General features: G+C 49.5%; 2 protein-coding genes across 3 annotated transcripts in view; both read left to right on the top strand.

Annotated features, from left to right (window-relative positions):
- Positions 1–4,788, top strand: part of PHF12 (PHD finger protein 12) — a 41,836-nt gene extending 37,048 nt beyond the window's left edge. For both annotated transcript variants that reach the window (XM_037162846.2, XM_053662778.1), the window contains exons 11-15: positions 662–805; positions 1,700–1,798; positions 2,385–2,467; positions 3,026–3,164; positions 3,524–4,788. In XM_037162846.2, coding sequence (XP_037018741.1) covers positions 662–805; positions 1,700–1,798; positions 2,385–2,467; positions 3,026–3,164; positions 3,524–3,858 — 800 coding nt within the window. In that variant the 3' untranslated portion in view covers positions 3,859–4,788. The remainder of the gene's footprint in view (positions 1–661; positions 806–1,699; positions 1,799–2,384; positions 2,468–3,025; positions 3,165–3,523) is intronic.
- A 2,173-nt stretch (positions 4,789–6,961) lies between these two features.
- DHRS13 (dehydrogenase/reductase 13) lies at positions 6,962–11,998 on the top strand. The gene is given in 6 exon segments (XM_037162854.2): positions 6,962–7,257; positions 7,344–7,462; positions 8,622–8,745; positions 8,933–9,244; positions 10,940–11,258; positions 11,260–11,998. Coding segments are annotated over 6 exon segments (1,089 nt in total). The 5' UTR covers positions 6,962–7,130; the 3' UTR covers positions 11,348–11,998.
- Positions 11,999–12,087: the final 89 nt, after the last annotated feature.

Genomic DNA, 12,087 nt, shown 5'->3' with positions numbered 1-12,087 from the left:
CTGCTGTTATACCACCAGCTGCTGTGATGAAGGTGCTGTTCCCTCGCAGCATTTAGCTCATTTTAAAAAGGGACAGAAGGGATTCCTGACCTCAGAGGGCTGGGGAAGGGTATGGTGTAGGAAAGAAAGTTCCTTTTCCTATCTTTGCTTTATGCATATACACATAATCAAAGATGAAGGGAGAACAAAGCCAAGCTGACCAGTGAGGAGAGAAGAAAATCACCATAGGCAGATCACCTGGGCTTGAAGAATAAAACCAGGAGGGATCTCACTCCTAAAATCAAGGTGAACCAGGGTAGACTCCATCTTTGTAAACAGAGGATGGGTAGAAATCAAGCCCCCGTATGAGAGAGACATCCAGGCCCTCCGCCTCACACAGGCAAGTGGTTTGTCTTGCTCTACCTTTCTGGGACATTTCACCTAAAACCCAGCTTCCAAACTGGAAGCACCTGCATAGGCTGCACTGGGACCCGTCTCACTGCAAATGGCTAGTGAGATGCCCAGCCCAACATTCTTGTACCACTTCATACATTATGCTATTTGAGAAAAAGCACTTGGCTGGACTTTAGAAATGTTGAACCATTTGCTCTGTGACCCTAGCCTACTTCTGCATCCCATTTCCTCCTCAGTTGCTTTTTTAATCTTTCTCTTTGATTAATAGAAATCGAGATAAATATGCTGGACGAGAAGCTGATCAAGTTTCTGGCCTTGCAGAGAATACATCAGCTTTTCCCCTCCCGGGTCCAGACTTCACCGGGCAGTGTCGGGGCACATCCACTGGCTTCTGGAGGGCACCACACAGAAGGTGCGCATACACAACTGCCACCACACCGTACCATCAGATCTCTCTGTGTGAATGGCCATCTCCCTTCATGGAGATCTCAGCTTTCAGTACTTCGATCCTGTTTCTTTTCTCAGGAAATAGGAATCAGACAGCACCCACAGCTTTCAGCTCAGACTCCAGGAAGTCCGCTGTAACCTACTTTCATATGTCAACTTTGAGACACAAACAGCAGCTACAAGTGCCCTTTGGTATATGTAGTGCTTTCTGCTCAATTGTTTTCAAATATTCAAGTTAGAAGGTTTCCCAAAAGTTGAGAAACAGTTAACGGGCTACCCTCCTGGAAATTCTTCACAAGAGGTTGACTCTGCTTAGGTTATCCCTTTGAGCGTTAGCTGTTAAGAGTGTGGTTTCCAGACCAGCAGCATCAGCACCAACTGAGAAGTTATTAGAAATGCAGAACTCAAGCCTCACCTCAGACCTACAAAATCATAATCTGCATTCTAACAAGATCTTTGGGTAATCTATATGCACCGTAAAGTTGAAAAACATCGGTCTGTGTTTTGTTTTTTAGCACAGCCTCCCTGTAGTACCAGCTAATATATCCCTGACAAATCAACCAGCACCAAGAACTTAAAAGTACTATCATCCTTAAATTCTATGACCATCGTCAAAGCTCTGGTCCCTCTTATCCCATGTGGGAAATACTGTGGGTGGGGTAAGAGAGAGCCTCACCCTGAAGCAGCCAAGTCGGGTGTGAGTTTGGAAAAATTACTCATACAGTGAGATTATATTCTTCAGGTTGTAACCCAAAGGTCCAAGTTCTCTTTAATGTTTGAGCCACAGGTTCTGTTGGCTTGTGTTTGAGTGCCAGGTTCTGAGTTTCTGAATGATCCTGTCCCTGTGCTTGTCTTGTAGTACAAAGAAAGGAGGTACAGGCCCGAGCTGTGTTCTACCCACTCTTAGGGTTGGGAGGAGCTGTGAACATGTGCTATCGAACCCTCTACATCGGGACAGGTGAGCCAGCTGGGGGGGGTGGGTACTAAGTCTGTTCAGCCCTAGAGACTGCCTACCCTCTTATCCTCAGAGGCTATAAAGGAGACTGGCAACTGCTTGTCTTCAGTGTCTAAGGCCTTTTTGCTTTGTGTCTAATGTGGCATCAGGAGAGTTCAAAGCTCTGCTGCTACTCAGTGAGGCATTTAAAACACTGCAAGAAACTACGCAGGAGAGAACAAATGCTTTATCCCTGGAGGTCTTTGAAAAAGTTATGGAGCTCACACATCTGAGCTTTAGTTAGCCCTCTCTCTTGTACAGAGGGACAGTCAGGAATTAGCCCTTAGCCTAGACATTTCCCTTACTGGAGGTGATACCCCTTCCTCTTCAGTAGCTCACTGTTCCCCTGTGAACAGCAGCCACCTGTTGCTAAAGCAGATCAGCTCATGACAACTATTCTTTAGCAAGGAGGGGGCCCTGAACTACCTGTCCCTCAAGGTCTCCTAGTGCCTGCCCAGAAGCTAACCTTTTCCCCCCTTCCCTCCCCTGCACATACACCTTACAATCCGTTCTCCACCCACCTTTTCCTCTTATTCCTGCCATCTTGCAGGAGCTGACATGGACGTGTGCCTTACAAACTATGGTCACTGTAACTACGTGTCCGGGAAACACGCCTGCATATTCTATGATGAGGTGAGGGGTGTTGATGGGGCAGGAGGGAGCTCTCCCAACCTCAGACCTCTCACAGGCGCTGGGTTTTTGTTCAGTGCCCTGGGTGAGGGGAAGAGTGTTGAGGATATTCTTCTTTTCTTCCCTCCCTGTCATCCAGGGAGGAGGAGTGTCTTGGTGTGAAAAGGGCATTCTGCTACGGCTACCTGCTCCCAGGAACAGGGCTGCCATATCTCCTGAGGTTGATCACAGGCTCAGTGGGTGGGGGGAAGGCTAAAGCAGGGAAGGGGAACAGCATAGAAGGAAGCCAGGCCCTCAGTGCAACCTCGTGAGTTTCATCATCCCATATGCCATTGCTGAAGAGACAGAATAAAGGAGTTGGGGGGGGGGTACTAAGAAGGAGGGCTTCCATCAGGAGGTGAATCTTGAGCCCTATTCAGAGATACAGAGAAGGGAGACACAGTTGGAGAAGAGAGAACTCCCCAGGTAGAACAGCACAGCTTTTTCCATATGTCCTCTCTCCCCTTAGCCTCAGGCCCCACGCAGCAGACCACACATCTTACCTTCCCTCCTCCTCCTCAGAATACCAAACATTATGAGCTGTTAAACTACAGTGAGCATGGGACAACGGTGGACAATGTGCTGTATTCATGTGACTTCTCTGAGAAGACCCCGCCAACACCCCCAAGCAGTATTGTTGCCAAAGTGCAGAGTGTCATCAGTAAGTTGGAGCAGAGGCTTCTGGCTGCAAAGCTTGCCATTTGGGGGCACATTTTCTAAGGCTTTAGTCAGGGTGGCTCTGGCTTGCTGCCAGTGATGTGCTGTCTCTTGCCTTCCTGGTCCTGTTGGCCAGGTTCTTACTCCTGGGTCCAGGGAAGGCCATGGAGAACCAAGTGCTATGCACCCACTTATGTGTACACACCTATTTGGGGACTTCAGACTCCACCAGTCTTTGTGAGCATCCCTCACCCCAGTTATGTAGCACTTAAAATGGGGAGGGGCAGAGACCCATCTGGCAAACAGCCCAGATGGTTGGGCTGCTCACTATTCCTCTCCAGTGACCATCCTTTTTGTTCCCAGGGCGCCGGCGGCACCAGAAACAGAATGAAGAGCCAAGTGAGGAGGCAGCCATGATGAGTTCCCAGGCCCAGGGGCCACAGCGAAGACCCTGCAACTGCAAAGCCAGCAGCTCAAGCTTGATTGGGGGCAGTGGGGCCGGCTGGGAAGGCACAGCCTTACTGCACCACGGCAGCTACATCAAGCTGGGGTGTCTGCAGTTTGTCTTTAGTATCACTGAGTTTGCGACCAAACAGCCCAAAGGTGATGCCAGCTTGCTGCAAGATGGGGTTTTGGCAGAGAAGCTCTCTCTCAAGCCCCACCAGGGCCCTGTGCTGCGCTCCAACTCCGTTCCCTAGGACTGGCGGCCAACCTGTCACCCGCCTGTCCACCCAACCCAAGACTCCTGCAATGCAAAAATGTACAAAAACCAAGCCCGGGTTTTTTCTATACTCCACCAGAAACCCTTCAACTACAATCTTTGCATGACATGAAGAAAACCTTTTGACTGTTTTTTAAAAATCCTTTTTCTTTTCTCAAGTTCTAGGGGGCATTTGCACATATATTTGTACTCAACATTTCACGGGAAAGCGGCAGACCCGAGCTGAGGAACAGTGTGGGCAGGGAGGGGAAGGCCAATGGTCTGGACACTTCCTCCAACACAAAACCATTCCCCACCCACCTGCTCCCTCCCCCTCGCCCGCCGTTGTAAAATAATCAGAAACTTGTTCTATTTTGTGGCAGTGACAATAGTTTTATATTAAAAGAAAAAAATACAGTTTTCATACAGCAAAATCTATACAATATCATTGTTTTATTTAATATAAAGATCGCTACCCACCCTTCTTCCATGGTTCCCACCCTCCAAGTTATTTTCCCTTTCTGCAGCGGTTGCACTACAGGTAGCTACTGTGTATTATGGACAAATGAGAAATGAATCCTTTTTCTGGCTGTCCATCTATTTTATTTCAAATAAGGAAAAGTGTATTTGGATTTTGTGTAAATACATCTAGTGATGACATTTTTTCAATGTTTTTAAAAACTGTGTACAGTACTACATGTGGTAGAGCGTTTTCTTCAAATTGTCTATTGTAGCAAAAATGTTTTTGTCGTAAACCTGTTGTGTCTCCTTTTTTTGTTCTCTTGCCACTACTCTCCTCTTCCCACCCCTGGTTCCCTCCTCTTCTCCCACCCCACAACTAGTACCAATGTACATAGTAATTGTAATGTTTTAGACTTTACAGAAACTTTCCTGTATTCTGTATATAAAAAAGCAAAAATACTTCAAATTATGTTTTCTGCCTGTCTGTCCTGCCTGTCATCACCCTTGAAAGGGACTGCTCCCCAAGGTCTTGGTCCCAGTCTCACTGAACAAGTCACATGCCCCAAGGGAAGTCAGGAGGGGAGGTGTTGGAGAAAAGTAAGCCTAAGGTAGGTGGATGGATGGAAGTGGAAGGGTAAAGGTGCATCTGCTCAGGGGAGCTGTCAGTATGGCTTTACAGGTGACTCAAGGGGGTTCAGAGGCCATGAGCATTTGACATGATCAAAGTCCACAAGATTCCAAGAGTGTGCAAGCCCCCACTCCTATTGGCTCCAAAATCAAGACATTAAAATGAGCTGGCATGAGATCTCTGCATTTCAGTCTAGAAGCTTCTAACTGAGGTTCTGGGGCTGCCTGTGGTTCCAGTTATTTGCTATCCTATTTTAGTTTTGTATTCTGAGGAAAGTAATACCACCACCTAGTTTTGTTCTGTCCATGTCGGCCTTAACTAGGCCTGGAGTAATTAATTTATTCAAGTACCACTTGACCCTCCTCTGTGTCTGGCCCTTCCTAGGACTTGGATCTTGTTGACTTGCCATGAGTAGTCAACAAGGCAGATGTGGCCCCTGCCTCCTGGAGCTTAGAATCTAGTGTGGAGCAATTTCTCGATTCAGATGCCTCTGGGGAATATCATGAAGAAAAGGAAACCCAGTCTTGAAAACCAGATGTGCCACAGGTTATATGACATCAATCATTTCCCTACAACAGCCGATCCTTGAAAGACAAGTCTAGTGCATTACCTTACTTGAAAGGCCCTGAGTGAGCCCTCATTAAACCAAATTCCATCCTTTCCTCCTCAAACGCCTTATATGAGAAACTACCCTGGAAGTCTTCCTGAAGACTGCCTCCGACTCATTAGCTAGAGAGCACCTGTCTGCCTATCCAGCATTGCTCAAGTAGGTGGTACCTGTTGACCTGTCAGGATTTTGCCTTGAGGGTGGAGAATGCATTTGTTTCCTTCATATATTCCGTCCCCAGCCTCATCCCACAGCATCTACCATTGAACCCTGAATCTACAGTGCAGCTAAATAGGGAACTTCCCCAGGAATCAGGTCTGTCCCTGTCTTCTACCCATCTGCCTAGCTTTCCCCTTGTCCTTAAGGGCCTCTTGAACTCCCTGTTCCATATTTCCAAGGTTAACCGCACTGCTGGGCACACCGTTAAGTGCTAAACAATGGATACTAAATTGTTCCAGATTTCCCAGGCAGGGTTGTTTTTTTCTGACAAGTCACTCGAACAGGAATAATATTACCCTTGCCTAACTAGCTGTTCCCACCGATAGTCTCTTCCATTGAATGGTGGAGCTTCACCATTTCTACCACCTGTGAGAACCATTCCACAGAATTCCCTCCTGGAAATCATAAATGTTACATTCTCTTCCTGCTTCCCTTCAGAAGTGGAGGGGGTGAGGAACAGAGGCAGGGAGATACAGCTAAGGAAAGTGAATCCTGACAGCTCCTAACTGATGGTGCCACACTGAACACCGCATCACTTCCTTGGACTCTATGGAAAGAATAAGGAAGAATCCTAGAAACTGAGGACGAGTCATGAGGACAGGAATGGAAGGAGTTGTTTATCGAGGGCAAAGTATCCAGCACAGAACTCACTTTCAGACACAGGGCATTCATGTACACACACCTCTCCAGAAGGGAAGGACACTGCAACACACTGACACCCAGAGGACTCACACACCCTTTGTTAGCCTCTCCTGCAAGCCCTTGGCTACAGGGCACCACACAGAGGACAGGTACATTTGATGTTCATTCAAGAACATACAAGCAGAGGCTACGGATACATGCACACACCTGGAGTGGCTCTCAGTGACATGGACACAAACATTCACACACAGGATCCAAAGGCACAAAGGGTGATCCCAGGGCCCACAGGCACACTGTATACCAAAAAAAAAAATCATTCACACAAACGGTATGTAAATGCATGTACAGACCTAGAAGGCACTCCCAGGGTGCTGGTGCACACATACACGCATCTAGAACCAGTTCACCGAGGCACACACCTAGAGGGCGCTCCCAGGGCCCAAAATGTACGCACGCACCTAGAAGGTGTTCGCACAAGCACACATCCAGAGGACGCAGACGCACGCCTAGGGGGCGCTAGCAGGGCCCATGCTCACCAGCACGCACACACACCTCCGTTCTCCCTCCCGCCAGCCTCACCCTCCACCTCCACCTTTCCGAGATCCCGGCGCTCCCAGCGCCCTTCCTGGCCCGTGCGGGGCGGATCAGCAGCTGCCAGGCGGTGTACCAGGGCAGCGCAGGGCTTGGGCGGAAATCCGGAGGCGCGGCCGGCATGGAGACTCTGCTGCTGAGCGCTGGGTTGCTGCTGGGCGCCTACGTGCTTATCTACTACAACCTGGTGAAGGCCCCGCGCTGCGGCGGCATCTTGAGCCTCCGGGGCCGCACGGCCGTGGTCACCGGTGAGTGCGGGCGGGCGGCGGGGAGGCCGGGACGGCGGCGGCGGCGGCCCCCAAGTCTCAGCTAGGCTCCCGCCTGCCTTCCGCAGGCGCCAACAGCGGCATCGGGAAGATGACGGCGCTGGAACTAGCGCGCCGAGGAGCGCGTGTGGTGCTGGCCTGCAGGAGCCGACAGCGCGGTGAGGCGGCAGCCTTCGACCTCCGCCAGGTGAGGGATGGCAGGGACGGATGGGACGGTGCACGGAGAACAGAAACACCACAGAGGACAGAGACACCGGGACACAGAGGGCTGAGCAGTGTCTCCAGGGGATTCAGTCCCTGAGAGTGCGGCTCAGTTCTTTAAGTATGGAAGAGAGATTGCCCTGCCCCACACAGGGAAGGGGCATCAGACCCAAGCTGGGGAACGGACTTCCCTGAAGAAGTTAATTGTTCTAAAGACGTTTAAGGATCGGTAGACGCTACACATTATTGAAAGACAGTAGGGAAGGGAACAGCAGGGGGGAAACAGCATACGCAAAAGCCCTGAGACAGGGAAGCTAATCTGATTTAAGAAACTGGGGTGGGGCGGTTAACGAGGCTGGAGCAGAGTATGGGGGAAAGAAGCAAAATGAAGGGGCCAGGTCCGGGTTCAGGAGGCCCTTATAGACCTTATTGAGGAGCTCGGATTTTATAGGATGGGCAGTGGAGATTCAGTGAAAGTCCTCCAGCAGGCTCTGGACTGTTCGAATAGCTTTCTGGAGCCCACCTTTGATGGCTGTGCTGTGCCTAGTCTGGAGAGGCCACGAGTGGATGAAAGGAGACTAGTGAGAAGTCTGTTGTAGATTTTAGGGTAAGGCAAAGGGGACAGTAATAATAATAGCAAGTACCTACATAGTGGTGTGTGACAGGGAATGTTCTAAGTATTTTACATGTATTAACTCATTTAATCCTCACAACAACTATATGAGATAAGCACAATTATTATGCTTCCCATTTCACAGTGAGAGAACTGAGGCTCAGAGAGATTAAGTATCTTGCCCAAGGCCACACTCTAGTAAAAGGCATAGTTGAGATTAAATCCAGAGTCTACTAGGGGTAAAGGCTATGAATGTGGCCCAACACAAAATCGTAAATTTACTTAAAACACTATGAGATACTGTTTGTGATTACATGTTGCGATGTATTTAATGTGTGGCCCGAGACAACTCCTTCCAGTGTGGCTCAGACACACCAAAAGATTGGACACCTCTGGCTCTTATCCATGTCATTCTAATGGATAGAAACAGATCTTAGTAATAGTAGGAGGTAGATCCTTAGAATTTAGTGCCTGGGGAGAAGAGAGAGGAGAGAGTCGTCTGGTAACAAGCCCAGCCCTTGCTGCTCCACAGGAGAGTGGAAACAATGAGGTCATCTTCATGGCCTTGGACTTGGCCAGTCTGTCCTCCGTGCGGGCCTTTGCTACTGCTTTCCTGAGCTCTGAGCCTCGGCTGGACATCCTCATCCACAATGCCGGTGAGGGGCAGCAGGCCCTGCAGGGGGGCGGTGGGTGGCTAGAGGCAGCCGTCCCTTCCAGCCAGGCATTGCTGGGGGCCAGTGGACAAATGGGAAGGATGCCCCCTACCACTGTATCACAGATGGGGCCACCAAGGCCAACAGAGATCTCTCCAAAGAAATTGCTCACACCTAGTCCCTGCCCCAGGGATCAGTTCCTGTGGCCGGACCCGTGAGCCCTTTAACCTGCTGCTACGAGTGAACCACATTGGCCCCTTCCTGCTGACACATCTGCTGCTACCCCGGTTGAAGACATGTGCCCCCAGCCGTGTGGTGGTAGTATCCTCAGCTGCCCACCGGCGGGGGCGCCTCGACTTCACACACCTGGACCGCCCTGTAGTGGGCTGGCAGCAGGAGCTGCGGGCATATGCCGATAGTAAGCTGGCCAATGTATTGTTTGCCCGGGAGCTCGCCAATCAGCTTGAGGGCACTGGCGTCACCTGCTATGCAGCTCACCCAGGTGAGTCCTGGCTCGTCTGCTCTGCCTTGCTTTGATTCCCTCTCCCCTATCCTTAACCCATCCTGTGCTCCCTGCAGCCTCTCACTGAGTTACAGTATCTCGGAGCAGGGAGGAAGCATGGTCCAAGCATGACCCCAGAACCAGGCTGTCTTTGTCTGGGTTCTTATTCTTACACCACAAGCTTGGATGCTGACTAATGGGTAGGGTGTAGCAATGAATAAGGCCCAGGTTCTCACCCCAAGGAATCATCCATATGGCTGAACTGACTATAATATGATGATGATGATGATAGCTAATGATTATTCATTCAAGAAGCATTTACTGAGTACCTACTATGTACCCAGTACTAGGAATTCATCCCAATACTAGGAATATAGCAGTGAACAAAACAAAGACCTTATCCTTGTAACATTTACATTGTTGTTTAGGGGAGAGAGAGACTGCTAATAAAAATACACAGTGGCAGGTGGTGATAAAGTGCTATGGAGAAAGATAAAATAGGTTAAGGGGAATATTAAATGACAGGGTGCCATTTTATCTATGGCAGTCAAGGAAGACATCTCTGAAAAGGTGATATTTTAATAGAGGCCTAAAGGAAATGAGAGAATGAGCCATGTGGCTTTCTGGGGAGAAGTGTGCAAAGAACAGAGCAAACAGCAAGTACAAAGGCCCTGAGGCAGAAGTGTCTAGTGTGCTTAAGAAAGTCCAGGGAGTCTGGTGTAGCTAGAGCAGAGTGAGACCAGGAAAATGACGAGAGATGCAGTACAGAGATGGGTTGGGTCATAAGACCCACCCCTGCCTTTAGAGAATAGTCTACAGGATAACAAAATCTGCCCTAACCATGTTATGATACTATATTTTATTTTATTTTATTTTTTTTTGTTTTTTATATTCAATTGTAAGTAGATATGTATTTATTGCCATTTTATTGTTCATAGTTTTGAACTTTTTTTTAAAAATATTTTATTATTTATTTATCTTTAGAGGGGAAGGGGGGGGAGGAGAGAGGGAGAGAAACATCAATGTATGGTTGCCTTTTGTGCGTCCCCTGCTGGGAACTGGCCTGCAGGGAACCGGCCTGCAACCCAGGCATGTGCCCTGACTGGGAATCGAACCGCGATCGTGTGGTTCGCAGGCCCGCACTCAATCCACTGAGCTACACCAGCCAGGGCTGATACTATATTTTAGATGATCATTGCCTGTGGCTCATCCATAATTATAATAATCACAAGTAATCTTTATCAAGTTTTTATTACACTCCATATCTCTAATGCCCAAAAGATAGTTTGGTCTATCATATGTGTTAATGAATCTTTTTTGGTTAGACAAAGGAAAAGGATTTGGCTAGAAGATGTAGAGAGACAGAATTGTACCACACAGGGGACACAGCATGAGCAAAATCTGGGAGACGGGGATATACAAGGAGTTTGGATGGAGACAGAAGTGGCTTTCTGACAGAAAAACTGTACTTGAACAATAATTAAATAACTTTAAAAAGTGAATGGGAAAAAAAGTGGCTTTCTGTTGAAACAAGTGGGATCACCTTCTGGAGGGCCCTGAATATGCCCAGTATATTACTACCCTAGTCTCTGAAACTAGACTCTTTCCCCAGTCCCTTCTAACCCTTTTTTCATAGCTCTTACCCTGGGCCCTCACCCACTGTTCTCCCCACTCCTTCCTTTCTCCTGTCCACAGGGCCCGTGAACTCAGAGTTGTTCCTGCGCCACATTCCTGGATGGCTGCGCCCAGTTTTGCGCCCACTGGCGTGGCTGGTGCTCCGGGCACCAGGAGGGGGTGCCCAGACCCCTCTGTACTGCGCTCTGCAGGAGGGCATTGAGCCCCTCAGTGGGAGATACTTTGCCAACTGCCATGTGGAAGAGGTGCCTCCAGCTGCCAGAGACGACCGGGCAGCCCACCGGCTATGGGAGGCCAGCAAAAGGCTGGCAGGGCTTGGGCCAGGGGAGGATGCTGAATCTGATGAAAACTCCCAGCCTGAGGACTTAGGGACACCACCAGAGCAGTCCCCACCCTGAGGAGCCCACAGTTTCTGAACCCTACCCTAGCCCTCAGAGCCCACCAGACTTGTCTAAGGTCACACACTGAATTTGGTTTGAAGCTGAATCTGAGCCCCAAGTTTCCTCACCCCCAGGTTGGGATGCTTTCCATGGCACTTGGTGGCCCTTGAAAACTTTAGCTGTGTGCCAGTCCATGGCCATTGAGGAGTGTACAATTTTTACCTCTGCGGTTACTTTCTGAGGCTTCAAGGTATGACTGGGACAGCTTTTTTCCTAGTGGAAGGAAATAATGGGTGATTATTTCTTGCTGAAAATGACAGCCAAGTTTGAGGATGTGTATGTGTGTGTGCAACATGCCACTCTTCATATTTCTAGGCCCCACCCTTAGTGATGCCAATCAACTCTGGATGAAGGCCTGGGAAGTGGTCATTTGATGTACTGCTAACACTAAGAATTACTAAACTGGGTCCTTTGCAACCATGTAGTTAGGTAGTTAAATTATCCCTGTTTTACAGAAACAGGGTTAGGTGTTAGTGAGGGACTCGCCCAAGGCCTCACAGGGAAGATGTGGACCCCGGCAGTCCGCCTCCTGGGCCGGCTGCTGAAAGATGGTGCTGGGAGGTGAGGCAGGGTAGGGCGGTTGTCATCGAGGCGACCCAGACGGATCCCTTCGGCGAACTCTAGGACTGGGCCCCACGATCCCGACCCGCGTGAAATAAAGCGCGTCGATTGCAGAGGCTCGGCGCGTTGCTGCCTTTCTCACTGTGCGGGCCCCGCCCTCCGTGGCCACACTTCCGGCGGGGCTGCGGCCGCGGAGGGGCGCCGCGG

Source organism: Artibeus jamaicensis, unplaced genomic scaffold, assembly GCF_021234435.1.
Source record: "Artibeus jamaicensis isolate MK-2021 breed Jamaican fruit bat unplaced genomic scaffold, CSHL_Jam_final contig_2790, whole genome shotgun sequence".
Lineage (NCBI taxonomy): Eukaryota > Metazoa > Chordata > Mammalia > Chiroptera > Phyllostomidae > Artibeus > Artibeus jamaicensis.
The sequence above is the reverse complement of the archived record's forward strand: the minus strand, read 5'-3'. Positions and strand labels throughout refer to the sequence as shown.